Source organism: Chiloscyllium plagiosum, unplaced genomic scaffold (genome assembly GCF_037043375.1).
Source record: "Chiloscyllium plagiosum isolate Xiang-an unplaced genomic scaffold, Cpla_swu_hap1 HiC_scaffold_6, whole genome shotgun sequence".
NCBI classification, from domain to species: Eukaryota; Metazoa; Chordata; class Chondrichthyes; order Orectolobiformes; family Hemiscylliidae; genus Chiloscyllium; species Chiloscyllium plagiosum.
Window position 1 is genome coordinate 112,546,353 of NW_028270144.1, and position 26,191 is coordinate 112,572,543.

The 26,191-nt window shown below is 40.4% G+C and overlaps 1 protein-coding gene across 1 annotated transcript in view; it reads left to right on the top strand.

Moving 5' to 3' along the window:
* Nucleotides 1–23,969, top strand: part of gabrg3 (gamma-aminobutyric acid type A receptor subunit gamma3) — a 595,554-nt gene extending 571,585 nt beyond the window's left edge. Inside the window, exons 9-10 of the mRNA XM_043692286.2 lie at nt 17,699–17,833; nt 19,180–23,969. Coding sequence (XP_043548221.1) covers nt 17,699–17,833; nt 19,180–19,458 — 414 coding nt within the window. The 3' untranslated portion in view covers nt 19,459–23,969. The remainder of the gene's footprint in view (nt 1–17,698; nt 17,834–19,179) is intronic.
* The last annotated feature ends 2,222 nt before the right edge of the window (nt 23,970–26,191 follow it).

Sequence of the window (26,191 nt, forward strand, 5' to 3'; positions counted from 1 at the left end):
TGATTTCAGGTTTCTTTGTTGGCAACTTTAAAACTTTGCAGTCTCCTTCTCCTCCCATTCCCTTGTATTCTTCTTCATCGCCTATCCCTTTTTGCAGCCTCTTCCTCCTCCTCAGCTCCTCTGCAGCCTCCTTCTTCCCCCAACCTTCCCGACACCCTGATTGCAATCTCTTACTCTCTAACCCACACCTCTTTTGTGGCTTCTCCCTTCCCTCACTTCCTCTGCAGCCTCCCACTCCTCCTCATCACTTCTGCAGCCTCCCTCTCCCTCTCCAACTTTCACAATTTCACCCTCCCCCTACCCCTCTGTCCCTGAACCCTCTTGATTCCCCTACATCCAACTGTCCTTTTCAGGTTCCTCAAACCCCCTACCTCTGACAAGCAAACACCTCCTGTCTCCCCATTCCCCTATCCAGTATGCACGTATCAGTAATCATCTTGAAAACAGATTAATGGTCATTTATCGCATTGTTGTTCATGGTCTCCCTTTTGCAAGCAGTCTGGCACCTGTACATGCCTACATTATAACATCAACTACATTTTCATACTCGGGTCATAAAGTCATACAGAACAAAACAAGACTGTTTGGTCCAACTCATCCATGCCAGCCAGGTTTCCTAAACAAAACTAGCCCCATTTGCCTGCATTTGGCCCATATCCCTCTAAACCTTTCCTATTCATCTACCTTTTTTAATGTCTTTTAAATGTTGTAACTGTGTCTGTATCGACCACTTCCTCTGGCCATTTATTTCATGTACGAACCACCCTCTGTATGAAAACATTGCCCTCAGCTCCCTGTAAAATTTTTCTCCGCTCACCTTAAAACTATGCCCTCTAGTTTTGAATTCCCCCACCTGAGAGAAAAGACCTTTGCAAATCACCTTATCTATGCCCCTCATGATTTTGTCAATACCGAGTGTCAACAAAGTTATAAAACTTTATTAAAAAGTGTAGATTCCTTTGTTTGCCACTAAGCCTGGATGTTGCATATCATCATGGGCTTGACTTCTTGGCTGGATGTCAGTAGTGATTTTTTCCACAACGTAGCTGACAGCCCATTAGCAATATAACCCGGCAAAAGCAGCATTCCTTATTTCGAGATGAGACCTCTGCCTCTACCTCAGGGTGAAGTCTTGTCTTAGAAGATGGTGCCCATTACTGGGACTGGTCCCAACAAAGTGATAAGCCCAGGTCAGGTAGGCAGGCCATGGCAAAGGGTGGTTGGGTGGAGTGACCACTTTGATACGGGGAAGGTGGAGATGGTAAAGGAAGAGGTGTGGTATTGAGGAGGTGTCTGCAGTGGACACAAAGAAACCTCAAAGAATACTCCCCTTGCTCCTTTTCAGGACACGAGCCCAAGAAGGTAAGATTGTCAGCTACCTGGCCTCCCCCTGTCCTGGATAAAATGGTAGACAGGTAGGAGGCTGGAAGAACGCAGCAAGCCAGGCAGCATTAGGAGGTGGAGAAGTCGATATTTCGGGTGTAACCCTTCTTTAGGATTGAGGGTTACACCTGAAACATTGACTTCAGTACTTCCTGATGCTGCCTGGCTTGCTGTGCTCTTCCGCATTCCAGCTTCTGCAGTTTTTTTTCTCTCTGGGTAAAATAGTGGCCTGTGTGGAACGAAGCCTTTAAATGGCTACTAATTGCCCATTTAAGAGCCTCAACATGTTCAAGGTTCAATAGGTCACCCACCTCCTAAACAGTCCCCACTAAAATTTCAGACAAGGAGTGTGAGCCATGTTGCAGGCAATCAGTGGGCAGGTCATTATTTGGATTTCACAGTCCCCCCAGCAAACATTGCTGGCAGAGGAATCTGAATACGAGCCATAAAAATAAACTGACTCAGTCATTCGAGATGAGTTGCCTTGTTCGCAAATGGCAGCCCATTTATTGCCATTCCCCTGTAGAGCAGTAGCTTGCAAACATTCCTATGTGGCAGGCCATCAGTGCTGCAGAGCAACATAATTGGTAACTATTTGCAAAGACATTAGATTCTGAATATTATGACTGGATAACTCCAGTCGCTAAATTCAGGGGCTGATTCAATTCACCATGAACATTTAGCAAAATGTATGAGATACTTCTTTCTCTTAGCAAATCCCTTTGTTTGTCAGAATAACCATAAATAGCTCCCAGCATAGGCTTCACATTAAAAATACTAAAAGCAATTGAAAGCTTTGCCATCCTTTATTAGATATAGACTTAGACCAAAGTTGCAGTAATTGCCAAAATAGATTGTCAGTGTCAAAAATGCATGCTATGGTATCCGTTAAATGGTTAAACTTGTACTGTATTGATATTGACAACTGCATAATGTCAGAACCTGACAGTTTAGTCCTTCAAAGAAATTCTGTGGCATTTGACCAGAACTCCCATCGACCCAAAGTTCCAAGTAGCTTGGTAATTCACCAATCTTATCAGTGGCCCCCAAGTGCAAAGAGGCAGATATGGCAGGGAGATCATCAAATATGTCTCACACAACCTAATGATGTACAAAGGCTATTAGTATGTTAGTGTCACATGAGACTGTATCCACAAAGCACAGACACATGCAGAATCCTGGTTCAGGCATTATGCATCTCAAAACACAAATTGCTGACAAATATGTTAGAAAGGTTTTTTCGTAACCTCTTCAAGTTCATTAAGTGAACTCTGTCTAGCTATGATTGGATTACTTACAGTGTGGAAACAGGCCCTTCGGCCCAACAAGTCCACACTGACCCACCGAAGCACAACCCACCCAGACCCCATTCTCCTACATTTACCCCTACACCTAACACTACAGGCAACTTAGCTCGACCAATTCACCTAACCTGCACATTTCTGGACTGTTGGAGGAAACCGGAGTACCTGGAGGAAACGCATGCAGACACGGGGAGAATGTGCAAACTCCACACAGTCAGTCGCCTGAGGCGGGAATTGAACCCAGGTCTCTGGCGCTGTGAGGCAGCAGTACTAACCACTGTGCCACCGGTGTTGCTTGAAATACTGGCAAGAGGTTGGCTTTTATGCAATGTTTCCGCCCAAAATAACTTGACAAAGGCCAGTATCCTATCATCAAGTCACTCTTTATTTACACAAAGAGAAGGTGCCAGTGTTGGACTGGGGTGGACAAAGTTCAAAATCACACATCAGGTTATAGTCCAACAGGTTTATTTGGAGTTACTATCTTTTGGAGTGCTGCTCCTTTGTCGGTAGTACATGGAAATAAGCCTATTGGACTATAATCTGGTGTTATGTGATTTTTAACTTTATTTACACAAGCATAGTATATAACACTGACACAGCCAGCTCTCGGATTGAACTGAACCTGTGACGCACCTGTTTATATCTGTCATCCAGGGATCCCCACTTGGACCAGGTTAACTGCCCCAATCAGGGAACTCAATATTATGAGATCCACCTTGATGATCTTATTCCAATCACTACACTGCCCTCATGGACTACTGGTGTGGGCAAGGATGTTCCTCCATATTTACAATGGTATTGAGGTAATGTGTTAGACTGCCTTTTCCACGGAATATTTTCAAACAGAGCTTTCACTGCACAGTGATTATGGATACAAGTGGAAAGGAATTAGATGGTTACAGGAGACAACAGCTGGAAAAAATTCAGCCAAGCTTTCAAATGTGGCAGGACCAGAAGCAGGTGTTGGGGTGGTGGGGGCTGATCCTGAGAGATGGTAAGGTAAGGAATTCCTGCCCAGCTGGCTCCGCAATGAGTTCCTGCCTCCAGGGGATTATGGAACTGTAAGAATGATTGCTTGCCAGGCAGCAAAGGGTGATTGAGCACCTTAATGTCTCATGTGGCCTCTTCCACAGGAGGCAAAAGGAGGTGATGTGTGAAAATTTCTTCTATTCAATCTGTCACCTTTAATTCTGTCAATCCAACCAGAGAAGTACCCATGTAATATAGTTAATAGAGAGCAAATATTTGCAATGACAGGCTTGCATCCAATCTGCAAATCAACTGTCCTATCAGTCAGTGAGCTTGGATCTTGATGCCATGCTTTGCTGAATTGTTAGTGTGCGTGGATTCTAATGAAAGAGCTGTGAAGCTGTGTGAGTGCTGACCATGACAGGACAGCTCCTGTGTCCTAGGTTCACAATAAACCTTTTGCAGCGCAGTTTTATGTCTTTACATGATCGATGGCATTGTTCACAAAACATACACTGCCACATTTGTTAAAATGTATATGCACTTGCGTGCTTCTTGTAAGAACAGGATTGTACACACCATTGATTCTGATTGGCATTTCCTACTGTGGTATATCTGTGCCATGGAGTTCCAAACTGTCAGACCTTCCTGGTCCCTCCTCATGCAGCAGTGCAGTGCTGTATCAAATTTATCATCCATAGGTAAAAGTGGTGTCCCATTCCATTACCTGCAGATGAATCGCATCAAGAGTCGACTTACTTCTCTCTTGGATTGATACAGTTTCATCTCCTGGCAGTGTTGGCATAGGCTGAGGTATCTGAAATGCCTTCATGTCAGAGTATGGGAAGCATAGAGTGAATGGAGCCAACCTGTAGCGAAGGATGGGTGCCAAATTGGAGGAACTGAGGAATGGACAAGCAAATCAACCAAGGCATCTTGGTGTTGTATGCTGTTCAAGTGGAGGGAGTGAAAAGGAATGTGATAATGATAGGGAACATTATATTCAGCTGGACAGATGATGACCAGACTACTCCAGCCCCATGGCATCATGGTGGCCTACAAACCTACCACCACATTGAAACAGCTCCTGAGGAATTTAAAGAACTCTGTACCTACAATATGCAGAACGAGCATCAAGTACAAAATACCCTGCAAGGACTGCACCAAACATAACAATGTGAGGTGATCTCACTGAGACATACACAGTTATAAAGGGGTTTGGCAGGGTAAATGCTAAGAGGACATTTCCCCTCATGGGAGAGTCTCGGACCAGTGGGAGTTATCTCAGAATAAAGGCGTGCCAATTTAAAATTGAGATGAGGAGGAATTTCATCTCTGAGGGTTCACAGTGTTTGGAATTCCTTGGCACAGAGATCTGTGGAGTCATTCTCTGTGTATATTTAGGGCTAGGATAGATAAATTCTTGTTCAGTTGGGTTATTAGGAAAGTGGACGTGAGGAGTGTCAAATCAGCCATGAGTGGTGAAGAAGGCTTGTGGGGCAGAATGGCCTACTCCTGTTCCTATGGTCTTATGGCTTTAAAACTAGGAATGCTGTCCTGCTGAGGCAACTCAAGGAGTTAGGGCCCAATTTAAACATTAGAAGTAGTCATCTATGGATTACTACCACGCCAATTGACACGGGTGAAAGCCAATTAGAAAACTAAGCACTTGATTCAGAGTGATGAAGGTATTTTGATTCTTGGGGCACTGACACCAATACCTCATTTAAACTTGTCTGGGATCATTGCCCTGATCAATCACATAATAAAGACAATGGATAGGGATTTAAACTAACAGATGGGAAGATAGATAAGCTAATGGCAGAAATAAAGGAAAGCAGCGAGTTTTGAGAAGATTTGTAGCTCAGGTTGAGGTTCTGGATGTAGGTTTGCTCGCTGAGCTGGAAGGTTCATTTCTAGATGTTTCGCCACCCTACTAGGTAACATCATCAGTAGGCCTCAGGCGAAGCACTGCTCATAACCCAACGAAACCCAAACATATAAATAGAAAGCAGGAATTATCAGCAGTGCTTCACCTGAGGCCCACTGAAAATGTTACCTAGTAGAGTGACAAAACGTCTGGAAATAAACCTTCCAGCTCAGTGAGCAAACCTACATCCATAAAGGAAAGCAGTTTAACTGTCATTGTCAATGAAGAAAGATAGTTATCTCGTGATGAAACTGAGGAAATAAATATTTCAAGATACATGATACTTCAAAAGAGGAGGAGGGCTGGCCTTAATGGTAAAGGATGACAAAAGGGCAACAGTAAGGAAGGATCGTAAAGTGTCATTTTAGGGTGAAATTGGGAGTAACAAGAATCAGAAAATGCTGGTCTGAATAGTTTATTGATCCCCTAACATTAGTTATACCACTGAAGAGAGCATTAAACAAATTATTGCTGTACATAACAAAGGTAATGTAATTATTATGCGATATGTTACTCTTTATACAGAATGGACTAGTTCAACTGTTAAGGATGGTTCAGACATGGGGTTTCCAGAAAGCTTTCATGACTGTTTCTACAATGTATTGCTCTGGGAAACTATGAGGTAGACATCTTCTTTTGGTCTAATATTGTGTAATGAGGCAGGGTTAATTAGTAATATTATAGCAAGAAAAAGAATTCCTGGAAGCTTTTGAATACGATACAATTGAATTTTATGTTAAGCTTGAATATGACATAGAGTCATACAGCACAAAAACAGACCCTTCAGTCCAACTCGGCAAAAGTGAGAACTGCAGATGCTGGAGATTAGAGTCTATATTAGTGTGCTGATGGAAAAGCACAGCAGGTCAGGCAGTATCCGAGGAGCAGGAAAATCGACGTTTCGGGCAGGAGCCTTTCATCAGGATGCTGCCTGACTTGCTGTGCTTTTCCAGCACCACTCTAATCTTGACCCTTCAGTCCAACTTGTCCATGCCAATCAGGTTTCCCAAATTAAACTAGTCCCATTTGCCTACTTTTGGTCCCTATCCCTCTAAACCCTTCCCATTCATGTACCTGTCCAAATGCCTTTTAAAGGGGAGGCGCTGATGTGTCAGTATAATTGCTGGACTGTTAATCCAGAGACCCAGGTAATGTTCTGGGGACCTGGGTTCAAATCCCACCTCAGCAGATGGAGGAATTTGAATTCAGTAAAAACTCTAGAATTAAAACTCTAACGATGACCAGGAATCGATTGTCAGGCAAATCCCATTGTGTTCACTAATGTCCTTTGGGGTGCCAACTGCCATGCTTATCTGGTCTGGCCGACATGTGACTCCAGACTCTCAGGAACGTGGTTGACTCTTAATGGCCCTCTGGGCAATTGGGAATGGGCAATAAATGCTGGCCTCGCAGGTGATGCCCTCATCGCATGAATGAATAATTATGTTTTTCAAATATTGTCCCTGTACTGGATCAATCATTTCCTCTAAGAGTTCATTCCATAAAAGCACCAACCTCTGTGTGAAATGGTTGACCCCAGATCCTTTTTAAATCTTTCCCTTCTCACCTTAACCCTATGCCCTCTAGTTTTGGATTCCCCTACCGTGGGGAAAAGACCTTTGCTATTCACCTTATCCATGCCCTCATGATTTTATAAACCTATATAAGGTCACCCCTCAACCTCCTACGCTCCAGAGAAAAAAGTCCCAGCCTCTCCTTATAACTCAAACCCTCCAGTCCTGGTAACCCTTTTAAATCTTTTCTGTATCCTTTCCAATTTAATAGTATCCTTCCTGTAGCAGGATTACCAGAACTATACACAGAACTTTAAAAGTGGCCTCACCAACCTCCTGTACAATCTCAACATGACATTCAACTCCTACATTCAATGCTCTGACCAATGAATGCCAAATGCTTTCTTCATGACCCTATCTACCCGTGACACCACTTCCAAGGGACTATGTGCCTGAACCCTCGGTCTCACTTACCAACAACACTATCCAGTGCCCTACCATTAATTGTGTAAATCCTGCCCTGGTTTGTCTGACCAAAATGCAACATTTTGCATTTATCTCAATTAAACCTCAACTTCCATTCCTCAGCCCAATGGCTCAGCTGATCAAGATCTCATTGTACTGTCAGTTTACCTTCTTCACTGTCCACTATACCACCAATTTTGGTGTCATCTGCAGACTTACTAATCATGCTTCCTACATTCTCATCCAAATTGTTTATTAAATGACAAACAACAGTTGACCCAGCACCAATTCCTGTGAAATACCACTGGTTACAGGCCTCCAGTCCAAAAAAACAACAATCTACTACCATCCTCTGTCTCCTATCACCAAGCAAATTTTGTATCCAATTGGCTAGCTCTCCCAAGATCCCATGTGATAAAACTTTACGAAGCAGGACCTTGTGAAAGGCCTTGCTAAAGTCCAGGTAGACAATATCTACCACTCTACCTTCATCAGTCTTCTTGGTCACGTCTCACAAAACTCAATCATGTTTATGAGACACCATTTCCCATGTTGACTATCCTTAATCAGTCCTTGGCTCTCCCAATGCATGGTATCTTGGAATCCCATCCAATAACTCAGCCACCATTGGTGTTCGACTCACCAGTATGTATGGCTTTTCTTTACAGCCTTTCTTAAAAAAAGGCACACCATTAGCCACCCTCCAATCTTCTAGCACTTCAGGCATGGCTATGGATGATATTAATATCTCTGTTTGTGGCCTCGCGATTTCTTCCCAGCTTCCCACAATGTCCTATAATACACTTGATTAGGTCCTGGAGATTTATCTATCTTTAGGGCTTTAAGATCTCCAGTACTTCCTTGTCCGTAATGTGGACTGTTTCAAGATATTGCTGTTTATTTCCCCAAGTTCCCTAGTTTCCATGTCTTTCTTTCTCCACAGTAAACATTGATGCAAAATATTCACTTAATATCTCCCATCTCCTGCAATTCCGCACTTAGACAACCTTGCAGATCTTTAAAGTGCCCTATTCTCTCCTTAGTTACTCTTTTGCCCTTAATTACTTGTATAATCTCTTTGGATTGTCCTTGATCTTATCTGCCGAAGCTATCTCATATTCCCTTTTTGCCCTCCTGATTTCCTTCTTAAGTATGCTTCTCCTCTTCTTATACTCCTCAAGGGGTTCACCTGATCCCAGCTGTCTAGACCTGACACATGCCTCCTTTTTCTTGATCAGAGTCTCAATATCTCTAGTCATCCAGTGTTTCTTATGCCTACATTCCTTGCTTTTCACACTAATAGGAACACACTGTCTCTGAATTCTCATTATCTCATGTTCAAAAGCCTCCCACTTGCCAGTCATCCATTTAACTGCAAACAGACTACCCCAATCGACTTTTGAATGTTCCTGTCTACTACCATCAAAATGGGCCTTGCTTCAATTTAGAACTTCAAGTTTTATACAAGGCCTATTATTTTCCATTACTATTTTAAAACTAATTGAATTATGGTCACTGATCCCAAAGTGCTCCCCCATTAACATCAGTCACTTGCCCTGCCTTATTTAGAGTCATAGAGATGTACAGCATGGAAACAGACCCTTCGGTCCAACCCGTCCATGCCGACCAGATATTCCAACCCAATCTAGTCCCACCTGCCAGCATCCGGCCCATATCCCTCCAAACCCTTCCTATTCATATACCCATCCAAATGCCTCTTAAATGTTGCAATTGTACCAGACTCCACCACATCCTCTGGCAGCTTATTCCATACACATAACACCCTCTGCATGAAAAAGTTGCCCCTTAGGTCTCTTTTATATCTTTCCCCTCTCACCCTAAACCTATGCCCTCTACTTCTGGACTCCCCGACCCCAGGGAAAAGACTTTGCCTATTTATCCTATCCATGCATAATCATAATTTTGTAAACCTCTATATGGTCACCCCTCGGCCTCCGACGCTCCAGGGAAAACAGCCTCAACCTGTTCAGCCTCTCCCTGTAGCTCAGATCCTGCAATCCTGGCAAGATCCTTGTAAATCTTTTCGGAGCCCTTTCAAGTTTCACAACATCTTTCCGATAGGAAGCAGAATTGCACGCAATATTCCAACAGCGGCCTAACCAATGTCCTGTACAGCCACAACATGACCTCCCAACTCCTGTACCAGAGAAAACCAAGTTTTTCTCCTTTTTTAAATAGATTCATCTACATATTGATAAAGAAGATTTTCTAGAATACACTTAATAAAGTCTCCCAAACAAGAATCATAAAGTTTAACAAAGCAATTACATAGGCATGAGAGAAAAGCTGACTAAGGTTGATTGGGTAATTAAGTTAAAAGGTGTTGGTGGAAATAAACAGTGTGAAGCATTTTTGAAAAGTTGAAAATATGCTAGGAAGATGCATTCCACTGAAGAACAAAAAGTCAGCATGATGCTTCCTTGGGTAACTCAGGAAATTAAAGTTAGTATTTGCTTAAAAGAAGAGGTTTACAGTGTTGCAAAAGCAATTAAACAGACAATTAGGGAAGTTTTAGAAATCAACAAAGCACGATTAACGTTATGGGGCGGCACAGTGTCTCAGTGGTTAGCAGTGCTGCCTCACAGAGCTAGGGACTTGGGTTTGATTCCCATCTCGGGCGACTGTCTGTGTGGAGATTGCACATCTGTCCTGTGTCTATGTGGATCCCCTCTGGGTGCTCCAATTTCCTCCCACAATCCAAAGATATGCAGGTCAGGTGAATTGGGCCATGCTAAATTGCCCATAGTGTTAGGTGCATTAGTCAGAGGGAAATGGGTCTGGGTGGGTTACTCTTCGGAGGGTCAATGCAGACTTGTTAGGTTGAAGGGCATGTTTCCATACTGTAGGGAATCTAATCTAAACATTTTTTAAAAAAATATATACAATAATAAACTAAAGAACCTATAAAAAGGTTATAGGAGCTTTTACAAGTATGTGCAAAGGAAGATAGTAGCTAAAGTAAACTTTTGATTCCTTAGAAGTAGATACAGGAGAAATTATCATGTGGAATAAGGAAATTGAAATACATTGAACCATTTTCTGCCTGTATTCATAGAAGATGCTGTCCAGAAGTAGACAGTAACCTCAGGATTAATAAGACTGAAGAATTTTAAATAATTAGTAACCTCAGAAAAATAGTGTTAGAGAAGCTCCAGGACCTAAACTCCAAGTCCTATATTCTATAATTCTAAAAGAGATACTTCAATAATAATGGGTGCGCTGGATATGCATTCCCAAAATTTTCTAGAGTCTGGAATGGTCTTAACAGTTTACAAGTCAACAAATGTAAATTCAAAAAAGGAGGCATGCGAAAACAGGCAACAATAGGCTCGTTGCCCTGATATCAATCATTATGAAAGTGCTAGAATCTATTGCCATGAAAGTCTTAACAAGCTTTGTATATTTAGGAAAGGTCAGTTTGATCTCATGCAATGGAAATCATGTTTGATAACACATCTTGGAGAGTGTAAGGAATAGGGTCGACATAGATGAATCAGTACCTATATTTCCAAAATTTGGAGATGCCGGTGTTGGACTGGGGTGTATTAAGTTAAAAATCATACAAGACCAGTTTATAGTCCAACAGGTTTATTTGGAAGCACTAGCTTTCGGAGCACTGCTCCATTATCGGGTGTTTGTGGAATATAAGATCGTAAGACACAGAATTTATAGCAGAACTGAAACCAACATGGTCATTCTAAAAGATGAGAGACTTAACTAACAATCCAGGTCTTTTTCAATGTATGCGTTTCAGTTACATAACACTGTAAACTTTTGCTATAAATTCTGTGTCTAACAATCTTCTACTCCACAACCACTTGACGAAGGAGCAGTGCTCCGAAAGCTAGCACTTCCAAATAAACCTGTTGGACTATAACCTAGTGTTGTGTGATTTTTAACTATATTTCTAAAACACATTCAAAACAGAAAATGTTAATAAAAGAGAAGATAAAGAATTGCGGGTGATATATTAACACAAATAGATGATCTGTTAACAGATGAAAAACAGAGAGCAATGAAGAATGGCACATTTTAAAGATGTGACTAGTGGAATGCTGCTAAGTTTTGGGCCTTGGTTACTTACAATCAATATTGGTTGTTTAAATGGACATTCAGAGGGGAATGAATCTAAATATGCTAATAATACAGTGTAAGCTGAAGAGTTGTATACAGGGCAAGTGAATGGACAACAAGATAGCAAATTAAGTATAATAGAGTCATAAGCAAGGAAACAGGCCCTTCGGCCCAACTCATTCATGCCAACCAGGTTTTCTAAGCTAAACCAGCCCCATTTGCATGCTTTTGGCCCATATCTCTCTAAATATTTCCTATCTATGCACCTGTACAAATGTCTTTTAAATGTTGCAATTGTCCCCGTAGTATAATGTAAGATTTGACTGAGGTATTGCTGTGATAATTACCGGTGCACCCTGATGTCTAGCTTTAAAATGAAGAAGCATCCTACAAGTTGATTAGAGATGTGCCATGGTGATGTAAGAAAGTTAGCACATGTCAGACAACAATGCCTATGAACTGGGGTGTGGGATGGGGTAGCGCTTGCAACCACTGTCCATATAGTATACCCTAAGATCAGAGGAACAACTGGAAAGCAGGAGTTGCCAGGTATCTGTTCTGACCTTCACATTGGGTATTGTCAATGTTTGGTTTCCTCGGAACTGGTGGTAGGGGAGCTGCATATTATGAGGCAAGGTTTGCATTTAGTGAGATCGTTAACATGCAATAATCCACATTAAGAGGCATCTCACCAGAACATCCAGAACTCTATTTGAAAATGCAGTCAAGGTTGAGAAAGGCCTCACCTGACTGAGAGATTTCTCATCATATCTCACATTATTCAGGGCTGAGTAGGCCTGAAGCAATTTTTTAGTTTGTCTGCTATTTCTGCATTTTGCACTATAATTCTCAACGTATAATGGAACCACATTTGTCCAAGCTATTCCCTGCCTTTTCACATTCCTAAAGAAGCTTTCACAATATGTCTTTTTGTGTGACTTGATATCATGTATTTATATTCTCTTTATCAGTTTCTTCATTCTCCACAACCAGATTCTAAAGTGATGCTAATCCCCAGACTTACCACTCTCTGGCCACATTACAATCAAATGTAATTCTTAGTAGAATCACGGCAACAGGGAAACAGGCCCTTTGACCCAACAAGTCTACACTGACCCTCAGAGTAACCCACCTAACCTGCACATCCCTCAACACTATGGACAATTTACCTAACGTGCACATCTTTGGACTGTGGGAGGAAACCCGTGCAAACACAGGAAGAACGTGCAAACTCCACACACACAGGTGCACAAGGCTGGAATCGAACCTGGGTCCCTGGTGCTATGAGGCAGCAGTGCTAACCACTGAGCCACCATGCCTCCTCACAGTAACTTTCTTTGTTAGCCATGGTTGTTCCACCTTTTCTCTTAGGTTTCTGTCCCTAAGAAAAATGTAATTGCATTTTTGTCGACCACGTATTCATTCTTAAATACTAACCATTGCCTGTCTTTTGGTTTCTCAATCCACCACAACCAATTGTCCCTCACTTTTTGATAATTTCCTTTGTTCACATTTAGACCCTAGTTTGGCATTAACTACACCACTTCTGGTAACTTCATTTAAACAGTAACTTGCATTTTTATCATGGTTTTAACATTCTAAATCGTGCCATTCTAAAGGCACATCACAAGAGCATTGTGAAATAAAATTTGGCATTGGGTTATTAAAACAGATGACCAAGGCATAGTCAAAATGGTAAGTTTTAGGGATCATGTTCGAGGAGAAGATAGAGAAGAAAATTTGGATGATTTTGAACTATTGGTTTGGGTGCAAAGGAATGAAAGTTATACCTGAAGACAATGCTTTTGGTTTTCTCAATATATAGTTGGTGGAAACTTTTATTCATCCAGTACTGGGTTGGAAAAGCAATCAGAAAGGATTTTGTAACATGACTGTCCATGTGTAGACAATCTACTTTGAAATAATTGGAGCCTGGAGCTAGTATGAAACCAGCATAATAAAAATAATAATGATATGAAGTACACTATTGGAGGTTCAAGTGACAGCATTGTGTTCAGTAAGTAACAGAGCTGGAATTGACTAGACCCTTTTTTGATTATTTTAGTTCTTTTGTAACATCCACTTTACTTTGAACTCTATGCTGGAAACAAGACAAACATTTACCTCACAGTTACAGTCCAGTCATCTTACAAAGCATATTTGGAGTAGTTACAAGAAATCCTTTCATGCAGCACATGCTTCATGACTCATATATTGGACTCCCCAACACGAGCTTGTAACCAGACTGAAGGAGTGCAAAACAGAAGAGAAAAAAGTGCTTTGCAAGTCATGGTGAGGCTAATATTGCTTGCTATTATTAAGTGGAATTTCTGGGCAAGGGTCACTGCATGAAAGTCTTCTGTTGTGGCCTTTTGAAATCAGCATCTTGCTCTCTAGTTCCCAATTCAAATACATTACATCAATGCAATAAAGCACTTACAGGATAGAAACCATGTACGTAAATTGCCACAGAAAGATATGCTTGTCCACTTCAGTCTGAGTGCCCTTGCAACTGTGTGATAAGTGTTAATTACTGCTTGTTAACCTACTGACCAGTGGGCATTAACCATTACAAGTGTGCAGTCCTTTTGCTTTAGGTTTTAATGGTTATTCTGGAAACTAAAAAAAAATAAACACATTAAACCGTCTTTTACTCTCTCTCCTACTGTAATCCTTTATTCAATTTCTTCTTTTTTCTTCCTTTACCTGGTTTAACATTGCACTCATGCATTCTAAATTAAATCTGCCTGAGCCAATCTTGCTGTTTTCATTTTATCATCCTTCAATCTGATTCGATTGAGTGTACTTCCATGTCCATTCAGATCTCAGGCACCCTGCAATGATTGTGTTGGCTCCACCTTGTTCTCCCAGTAATCTGTGAGGCATCACATAGAGTGAAGAGGCAAGGGCAAGCCTAATGAACAGCGAACACTCCATTTGGTCGACTTTAGGCTGAGTATAATAACCTTTGAGATATTATATCATTCAGGAGAGGTGCACTTAGAATAAGAACATAGAATTGGCTCTACTGGGACTTTGAATCTTGTCATTAACAGAATTTCTGAAAATTATCCTCTTGAAGCACCAATGTGGATGAGGCCACAATCACCACACCACAAGCCCCGCCCCTATTATTCAAATCCACATGGGGAATGATTCTTAATTTATTTCACTCTTACTGTGAATTATTGCAAGTGTGACGTTTAGATCCTTCTCTGGCTTCACCAGTCCCTATCTCCAAAACTTCTTGTAGCCCTATAACCTACTGAAACCTCTATATTCCTTCAATTTTGACCTCTAGCACATCCTAATTTCCTTGGCCACAGTGTTGCCAGCCAAGCTGTGGACTTCCTTCCTACAATCTCTCCAGTTCTTAACCTCATCCTTTTCCTTTAAGATGCTCTGTAAACACCTACCTTTTTGACCAAATGTCTAAACATCTTCAGCTGAGGCTCTGTGTAAAATGTCTGATAAAAATTCTGCATTGAGCCATGGGTCACTTTACTCCATGAGCAAAATGTTATGGGAATCTGTACAAGTATAAGTTTATGTCTTGTGTTATGGGGCAATGATCAGAATAAACTGAATGGAAATCACTTGGGCCCAATTCATATACTACAGCTGGTGAACTGCGAAGACCTTCCACTGCATTACTCTGAGGAACATTGCTGATAAAAGGCAATTTTCTTAATCAATACAGCGCTGCTATTAGAATTAGAATTAGGTTTATTGTCATGTGTACTCAAGTGCAAAAGTACAGTAGTTTCTTCTATAACCTGATAGTTGTGTTTCTGTGCAACCCCAAAACTTGTGCAATACAAATAACATGTAAAGTGTTGCGATGTAATCATGTTAACACACACTTTAAAAGTTCATGTTTTAGAAACAGCCTTCCTTATTTACCCAATCGCGTTACAGCCAATTTGCATTAACCAAAGAGACATTATAACAGAACTGACTCCACAGTGAAAAGTTTACAACGTCCATAAGACCATATGACATTGGCCTTACTTCCAATCCTTTCAGCCCATCGTGTCCACTTTGCCATTCAATCATGGCTGATGGACATTTCAACTCCATTTACCCACACTCTCTCCGTAGCCCTTAACTCCTTGAAAGATCAATAATTTATCAATCTCTGCCTTGTAGACATGCAATATCGGCCTCCACTGCGCTGTGTGGCAATGAATTCCACAGGCCCACCACTCTCTGGCTGAAAAAGTGTCTCCTCATTTCGTTCTAAATTTACCCCCACTAATTCTAAGGCTGTGCCCACGAGTCCTAGTCTCCCCGCTTAACGGAAACAACTTCCTAGAGTCCACCCTTTCTCAGCCATGCATTATCGCGTAAGTTTCTATTAAATCTCCTCTCAACCTTCTAAACTCTAATGAATACAATCTCAGGATCCTCAGCCATTCATCGTATGTTAGGCCTACCATTCCAGGGATCATCTATGTTAATCTCTGCTGGACATACTCCAGTGCCAGTATGTCCTTCCTGAGGTGTGGGGCCCAAAATTGGACATAGTATTGTAAATGGGGCCTAACTAAAGCTTTATAAAGTCTCAGAAGCACATTACTGCTTTTATATTCCAACCCTCTTCAGATAAATGACATTACATTGGCTTTCTTAATCATGGACTCAACCTGCAAGTTAACGTTTAGAGAATCCTGGACTAGCACTCCCAGATCCCTTTGTACATCAGCTTTATGAATTTTCTCACCATTTAGAAAGAATGCCTATATTCTTTTTATCCAAAGTGCAAGACCTCGCATTTGCTCACATTGAATTTCATTAGTAATTTCCTGGACCACTCTCTTAAACTGTCTAAATCTTTCTGCAGGCTCCCCATTTCCTCAGAACTACCTGCCTGTCCACCTAACTTCGTACCATTAGCAAACTTTGCCCGAATGCCCCCAGTCCCTTTATCCAGATCATTAATACATAAAGTGTACAGCTGCGGCCCCAACACTGAACCCTGCAGGACATCACTTGTCATCAGCTGCCATTCCGAAAAAGAATCTTTTATCCCAACTCTGTCTTCTGTCAGACATCCAATCCTCAATCCATGCCAGTAGCTCACCCTTGAACACCATGGGCCCTCACCTTACTTAGCAGCCTGCCGTGAGGCACCTTCTGGAAGTCTAGATAGATAACATCCACTGGGTTTCTCTGGTCTAACCTACTTGTTACCTCTTTAAAGAAAATCTAACAAGTTTGTCAGGCACGACCTCCCCTTACTAAATCCATGCTGACTTGTTCTAATTCGACCCTGCACTTCCAAGAATTTAGAAATCTCTTCCTTAACGATGGGTTCTAGAATTTTACCGACAACCGAGGTTAGGCTAATCAGCCTATAATGTCGGCCCTCATGGTGCTGTTTTAGATACAAATCGTAGATACAAAATAGAGAAATAAAGAAAAAAAAAGTGAATTACCTTAGTGGTACTTAATATAAGTTAGATAATATGAAGTAGAGTTAAAAGGGTAAATACTACAGTCAGATAAACAGACTATAGATAAACATTACAATGTAGTCGACAAGCACAGGGGCTTCCTCATGTGGTCTGACCGGGCTCATAAGCCGCTGACCGGCACCTCCATTCCAAGGCTCCAACCTATTGGGTTTCGCTCAGTTCTGGCCCTCAGCCTCACTGCTCCAGCCTTCTCCAAAGTACGTTTCCTTTTATTAAACAAAACGATTAAAAATTTTAGATAGAAAAAAAGGTAGAGAAAGGAAAAGACAAAGCAGACAGATGAACGAGCCCCAGGCCAAGGAGCCTCTGCCATTTTGAAATGAGGCAAAAACAATGGCTGCAGATGCTGGAAACCAGATTCTAGATTAGAGTGGTGCTGGAAAAGCACAGCAGTTCAGGCAGCATCTGAGGAGCAGTAAAATCGACGTTTCGGGCAAAAGCCCTTCATCAGGAATAGAGGTTTGGTTTGATTAGCTTTGATGATTCATTCGTAATGATGATTCTCAAATTCACTGAAGTACATTACATACACATGGAAAAACCTTTTTCCTTTCCCAGCTCCCAGATGCAACCCTCAGCTGTAGAGTTAAGCAGAATTCTCACTGTCGTGGGTATCCGAATCAATATGAGCATGACTGGAAAGCAGAGCGTAGACGTGAATGGTTCTTCACCCAGCAGAAAGGACCACAAGAGGTAATTATCCTTCACAATTCTTGCTCTTATTCAAAATACAGGGTTTGTTGTAATATAAGGATACCATTCTTATGGAGGGACATGTCAACCCAATAGCAATGCATTGGATTACTAATCCAGAGGCCCAGTATAACACTCCAGCAACACATATTCATATTCAATTAATTAATAGCTTTAGAACATAAAGTTAGTTTCAGTAATGGTGGTCATTGTGAACTGTCATTTGGTTCACTATTGAGTTTTTAGGGACGAAGGTTTGCCATCCTTTCAGATCGGGCCTTTATATGTTACTCCTGATCCACAGCAACTCTTAACTGCTCTCTGAAATGGCCTAGCAAGCCACGCAGTTCAAGGGCAATTAGCGATGTGCTACAAATTCCAATTTTTATAGTGACAGCCATATCTTATGAAGGTCTATAAGAAGACTGTCAGTACCTGACTAAGATGATTTGAACACCAAATGAGGGAGGGAAAAGTCATAGGAAATGGCCTCCATTCAGGCCTTCAGACCTGCTCTGCCATTTAACATGATCACAGCAATAGTGGCCTTCGTGTCACTTTCTCAAACAAAATCTGTCCAGCTCAGCTTTGAATACATTCAATAGATTATAAAAAAAACCAAAGCATAAATGGGAACAAATCCTGACTCATATGACCCACACAGAGGCATTTTTTTCAAATATTAAGCCAAACAATTGCTCCGCTCTGATATGGTGATGTTCTTTACTTTTAAATAAATAAATAATATCCTATGATCCTGTGCTTTTTATCAAAGGAGCCCTCCTTGAGCAACAGGGGTGAGCTGCTGATAGAATGGAAACTAGAATCCTGCAACCTGTACTGCACATCAGCACAGCTCTCTACTCAGGGGATGGATTGCAAGAGACAGTTGTTTTGATTCTAAATTAATCAACTATATTGAAAGGGGAAAGACCACATTTGCTTTTACTGTAGGCCAATATGTGAAAAATATTGTTTAAGGACAATATCTTCAGCCTCTTGGAAAATGTTTGACTTAATTATGAATAATCAAAGTGTCTCATAATTGGGCGTGTGGAGAATGCTTCTTTAGACCCTTGCAATCATTATTATTTTCTTTATTGATAATTTAGCTGTGGCATAAGGCAGCAATAAAAAGCATTTTGCAACATTGTAACTGAAAGCAGTCAAGAAAATGGTCAGGATTACAACTGATGTTTTTCATAGAATATATGGATCTACAGGTCGTTCAGATTTGCGAAGTGAGATGTGTGTATATTAAACAAATCTGTTTAGATTTTGTTGGAAACGTTGCAACTAGTGTGCTGTTGCCAATATTTAAAATCTCATTTCTCTATTCATTCTAGAATTACTCTGTACTGAACCTGGGGCCAGCCTCTTCAGTTATTACCATAAATAATTCTATGTACTGGCAGGACTTTGAGGAAGCCTGCGTATATGAATGCCTGGATGGTAAAGACTGCCAGAGTTTCTTCTGCTGTTACAAAGAATGCAAATCAGGCTCATGGCGCAAAGGACGGATTCACGTAGACATTTTGAAATTAGACACGTATTCGCGTGTGTTTTTTCCTACGACATTTTTGCTATTTAATCTTGTCTACTGGGTTGGATACCTTTACCTTTAAGCTTCTGCCTGTAGCAGTAGTGAAGACTTCTCTTCGTCACGCTTGTCCTGTAACTTTGATATGTATCTCTGGATGTTGTCAGAAAAGTGAAACTACCTGGGATGAAGTAACAGCATTGGTTCTTTCATTTCCATTTCTTTAATATATTAAAAAAAACTACAAATTCAAAATGGCAGAAGGAAGAAGGTGTGGAAAGTGTACATAAGCTGACGAGGCATCTCTCCAAGGTCATCAGTTGAAATATTTTTTTGAAAAACTTGAAGAGAAGGGACCCAATTTATTTGACTTCACAAACTGTTTTCTTGGTTTTGCAACCAGCAGCAATTTTAGAGTAACTATTCACAGGTTTGTCGGATAGTCAGAAATGCCTGGATTATTACATAGTTGCATGAAGAAAAGTGAAGAGTTAGCTAAGAGCAAACTAGACTGAAGCATATTACTCTTACAGAGCTAATTAGAATCAATTAAGGCATTTCTGGCCATAGAAACCCAAGAGTTTTTTTTAATCTTTCCAAATTAAAGGCTACTCATGTGAACACATTTGTATTTGACAAGATGGACTAAATCCAGAGATATAGTCAGGTTCTTTGGAACGAAAGGAAAGTTTTCTTTGAAAAAAAACTAAGAGTGTTTGTGTATGCTATGTCTTTTCATTAATTGAAATTTCAAAACAGCGTCGGGTGAACAAAGTGTTAGACTGTTTGGAAAATTATTCAGCACGTCATATTTTTACGTGGGGTTTCTTTGGTAGTATGATGTTAGAGGTGACTGAGATAAACTAGCTGAAAATATTGATGAAACATTAGGTGGTGCATTCTCCATTCATTCTTCCTTGAAAACGATCACAATTCTGTTTAGCCCTTTGAGGACTGAGTTAGCAGTTGTTTCACCAAATTAAATCAACAACATCAAGGCTAAATTTGATATTTTGGTTAATTCCCATTTACAAGCTTTTCCCTAGGGATATCTTACCATGGCAGTATTACCCAGAAGAGCAAAGAGGTCCTTCAACATGATGCAAGTGTATCTTTTGATGTGTCAAAGGGGTGGCAGAAGTGGTACCTATGGACCATTCCATAGACATGAACAGGTAAATTGAAAACAGGGAAGAAAATGTCAAGTGTGCCTCCTTGTATTGAGTCACTGCTATGAACATGACTGTCATAAATATGGTCATCATATTGGCCATCAACATTTGAATGAGCCATCATCATTTGGAAGAAATATACAGGAGAGCCTTACATTGAGTTGTTGAAGAGGATCTAAAATCAGTGATATCAAATAAAGTGAAACAGGTTGAAAACATTGGATGGGAATTTGATGTCAATACCAGCAAGCAAACATGAACTTTATTTCTTACATGTGATGTACTGGTCAACCATGTAACTTCAGAGGACTGTCTGGATTTAGTGAACTGGCACGATGAAAGGGTACTTACTGCTGACCTTACTGTACAGTGGAAGTTGGTTGTCATAGGGATGTTGAAGTCCAAAAAGCAAAACCTCTCTACAGCTGGTTTGTATTACAGGTGGACCACATAATAAAAAAATGCTTATTTTTAACCAGCAAAATGATGATTTAAATAAGGATTTACCTCTTTTGGGAACCAGGACTTCTCGACCATATAAGCAAATTTGCAGTTTGCTGAACCATGTTATAACAGACTTCCATTGCACTTGGATTGGAAAGTTCACTAGTCTGATTTCTGGGATAAATGGGGTATCCTCTGAGGAAATGTAAGCAGAATGTGTCTAAAGACTTTAGAATTTAAAAGCTTGAGAGAGGATCTTACTGAAACACATTCTGAAGGGCCTTGATGCTAGATGGACACAGAGAATGTGGTGAAATTTAGAATCAAGGGTCAAAGTTTAAAAATAAGGAGTCTCCAATTTAAATTTGAGATAGGGAGTTTTTTGTTCTCTGTTGGTAAGTCTGTGGAATTTGCTCCTTCAACAAGCAGTGAAATCTAGATCATCAAATATATTAACATGGAAAGTTCATGGGGCTGTGAGGAGGAAGTGGAAGGCAGAAAAGTGGACTTGGAGTGGCAATCAAATCAGATATGATTTTACTGAGTAGCAGAGTAGCCTTCTGCTGCTCCTAGTTCTTCTTCCTTTGTTCTTTTGAGAAAAGAAAACTGACCAGTAAGATCCAGTGATGTTTGTGGTGGGAGTTTACCAAGTCAAGAGGATTTATTGTCATAAAGCAGTAGTGATAACTGCAGAGGATTGTCAATCATATTGCAGTATGGAATATAAAACAAGCAAACCAGGATGTTAGAGTACTTAATATGCTTCATTATTAATTTACATTTTCAGGTAGTGTAGTTAATGATCCATTTCATAAATATGCATAACAAAAGGGCAATGTTCTCAAGACATGCTGCTGGAAGTTTAGAGCACACTACTGCCAACTCATCTGCCAATTCTATATCCATGCCGCTAATCTCCCAGTGGACTTTAATTTTACTTATGGTTTATTAAACAATATTTTGTATGTGAATTAATATGCAGTCATTAATCATCTCTGTTATTTCATCAAAGAACTCAACTCGTCATAATTAAGCACAATTTGCCTTTAACAAATCTGCACTGGTTTCCACTTATTCAAACATTTTGTACTAGATTACAGTCTTTAAAGGTTTCCCTGCCAACAACAGTAAAACATTTGACCTGTTTTGTCTCCTCCCAATTCAAGAACAGTTATGCAATGTTTGCAAAACTCCAGCAGCAGCTCCACATCAAAGGCACATTGAAAGAATCTGGCCAGAATTTCCTCAACCTTGACCCGGAGTTCTCGCAATAACTTGAGCTGCATCCCAGCCAGATGTAATGGTTTTTGTACTTGGAGAATGGCTGACCTTTTGAGTTGCTCATTACCAACTCTTATCAGATCCTATTGTGACACCCCTCCAGGAGCTGCAAATTTGCATGGTTTCCAGGGTCGATATCTTACAACCTACATTCTGATCGCACCCCCAATTTGCCGTGGAAATTAGTACAACTTGAATTCCTCCCCCTACAATTTTACCCTGAACTATTTTATCATTTTGCCTGATAACTTTCCTCAGTTCCATCAAATTCCCAGTACACCTTCGCAGGTATGCTTCTGAAATGATTTACCTCAAGGTTTACCAAGCCTATCCTGAAGTTCCTCATACTACGTGCTCCTCAAATGTGGGCTCACCCTCTGGTTTAATACGAATCACTATAACTCTCAAAATCCAACCTGCCTAACCGTCTACCTGAATTGCATGCCAGTGCTACCTCTGCTGTGCTTTGACATATTTATAATTCCAAAATTGTTTACAGCCTTGGAATGTTCACTCCCCCCGCCAAATGAGACATCTGTAACTTAATCAATTGCCAACCTTTTCCAAAACTTTGAGAAATAGGACTTAGCTTCTGGATTGGTTTTCAGGTTTGCTTCCTTATAGCACACAAATTTGCCTTAACTGCAAAGGTGGTTTAAACAGAGCAATAGTCAGCCATCTTGAGGAACTACCTAATGGACAATGGTGCCAATTGCTTTGTTGTTAGGCAGTGATAAACATTGTTCTTCATAATATCATGTTTTTATCCTTTTTATTTAAATAAATACATAAAATTGCTTTAATGTGAGCAGCACTATAGAATCTTTAAGTATTTTCAAAAATACCCCTTTAGTCTTTAGGTTACATCCAATGTTTTTATTCACCCATTGTTTCCTGAGGCTTGGTATATTTAACTTGCTACCAATTCAATCTCAATCCTGGTTCTAAGGACAAAAGAAATAGGAGCATAAACAAGCTATTTGGTCCTTAAGGACTGCACCACCATTCAGTTGGAACAAGATTGATCTGATCTTGGCAATGACTCCACTTCCCTAACTGTTTCCTGTAACCCTGGACTCCCTTCAAATATTTATCCATGCCAGCCATGGATGTATTCAATAACTCAGCCTGCACAGCTCCTCATCTTTGGTCTTAAATTATTCTGACTTGTGCCCCTTTGCCCCTTAAAATTATATTGAAAAGCAGCATTTTTTCCAATTGATATTTCACATTTGTTGCATGCTTGAGTTCCAAAGTTTCTCAAATAGACTAACTTCAGTGTCAATAATGGCATCAAATTCAATTAAATATTCACTCATTTCCAAGGCTGATTTCAACTCCGAAGAGCTGAACATTATATCTAATATGGTATCTGTCCTAGATTTCTCTGACCACTTACTTATCCCTGATCTATTCAATTTATCAATCGAATGTTGAAATCCAATCATTATCACAGTGTGAGTTTTCTCTAACTGCTGTTTCTTTTGAAAACAGCTGTCAATGGAGAGAAAGCCCTGCTAGTAACATTATAGCAGGAATGCTTATCACACCCCATCCCAAATCTCTCTTTTGCTTTAACAAAGATAATTAACTGAACTGAAATAGGCTAATGCTTCTGTTAGGTAATAACAAGGACTGCAGATGCTGGAAACCAGAGTCTAGATTAGAGTGGTGCTGGAAAAGCACAGCAGGTCAGGCAGCATCCGAGGGGCAGGACAATTGACATTTCGGGCAAAAGCCGTTTATCAGGATGAAGGGCTTTTGCCCAAAACGTCTATTTTCCTGTGCCTCGAATGCTGCCTGACCTGCTGTGCTTTTCCAGCACCACTCTAATCTAATGCTTCTGTTAGAACATTGGAGATAGAAATTTCATATGGCCAGGTTACACAAGTGGATGACGACTTCAACTGTACTAATTTCCAACCATATCAACTCATCTGGCAGTCAGTTGCTTTGTTTACTTAATTATCAATTTCACCCCATATTGCTTCTCCTGGTAACCCCTTTATGGCTGTATCCTCCTGTTTGTTAATTGTCCAATCACTCTTTGCTCTATTAAATAGTCAATAACCTCATTAACGTACTTATGTATGACCCGTTTGCTAACTGTTTAGTCCCTGACTACAAACATTCATTTATCTACATATCCTGCACTTCCATCAAATTCCAGGACACATTTTGCTTCACTCTTCTTCTCCATATTTTGGGAATATCAAAGAATTGATATTTCACTAGAAAAATGGTTTACATTCATGTGGTCCTTGTAATCTGGTTAAAATATCTCAAGGCAATGATCAGTCATTATAATTGTCAGTTAACTAAAAACACCAAAGATAATTTTAACCTAACTTGCCTGGGGAAAGCTGGCAGGATTGCATTTTGTATTATGTCTGGTGTAAATCATGCAAGTTGTGAAACAAACATTGCACCAAATTATATTAAAGAGAAAGTGAGGACCGCAGATGCTGGAGCTCAGAGTTGAGAGCATGCTGCTAGAAAAGCCCAGCAGGTTAAGCAGCATTCGAGGAGCAGGGGAATCAACATTTCGGGCATAAGTTCTTCATCAGGAATGAGGCCTGAACAAGCCCTCATTCCTGATGAAGGGCTTATACCCGAAACATCGATTCTCCTGCTCCTCGGATGCTGCCTGACCTGCTGTGCTTTTCCAGCATCACACACTCAGCACCAAATTATATTATTTTTCCAATGATTTGTTCAGTTGAAAATACAGATATTGTTCTTTATTTTAATAAATAAATGTGGGTAAAAACACATTTCACTATAAAATTAGGTTTTTTGGTTGCTATTTTACACTGTGCAGGGAAAGGTGGAAATTATTCATCTCATCATAACAGTGCTGAGCAGGGAAAATCATGAATGAATTTAGAATATTTCACATAGTGACCACCTTTTTCCTTTATGTTACACACAGAGACAGCAAGCCAGATTACATCAGCTTATCTATCCCTACACTCACAACACTGTAATATTAAAACATTCAATAACCCTCAAGATTTCCACAATGATGCCCTAGCAGATTTTACAAACAGGGAGAGGCTGAATAGACTAGGACGATTTTCCCTGGAGTGTCGGAGGCTGAGGGGTGAGCTTATATAGGTTTATAAAATCAGGAGGGGCATGGATAGGGTAAATATACAAGGTCTTTTCCCCAGGGTGAGGGAATCCAAAACTAGAGGGCATAAGTTTAAGGTGAGAGGGGTAAGATTTAAAAGGGACTTAAAAGGCAACTTTTTCATGCAGCTAATGCGTGTTTGGAAAGAGCTGCCTGAGGAAGTGGTGGAGACTGCTGCAGTTACAGCATTTGAAAGGCATTTGGATGGGTATATGAATAGGAAGGGTTTAGAGGGATGTGGGGCAAATGCTGATAAATTAGACTAATTAGTTTAGGATATCTGGTCGGCATGGATGACTTGTACCAAAGGGACTGTTTCTGTTCTGTATATCTCTGTGACTCTATGACTCTAATTGATATCAGACAGAAAATGTATACCTAAAAATTGACAGTTTATTATTTATACTGTAACTTCAGCAGAGCAAAATGAAACATCAAGGTGATCTAATGAATATCAGTGATTTCAACTCAATCTCACACATAGGCAGGCAGAGACAGCTAAGGGCAAATAAAAGATATAATTTGTCAGTTCACTTAAGTATGGTATAATTCACAGTATCAGAGGCACATGGGATTTTATCTTGCTTGGTTTCTAAAGACACCAATCAATGCAAATACTTCCAGTAAGCTCCAAGGACTATTCACTTATTTCTTATAATTGGAATTCTGTTCTCCAAACTTTCAATAAGTCGATAAAATTTGAAAAACTGGAAAGCAATCAAAACTCCTCCCAGCAGCTCTGTCAGTCACAGCCTTTCTGTCCAAATAAATTATCCAAACCAGTTCAA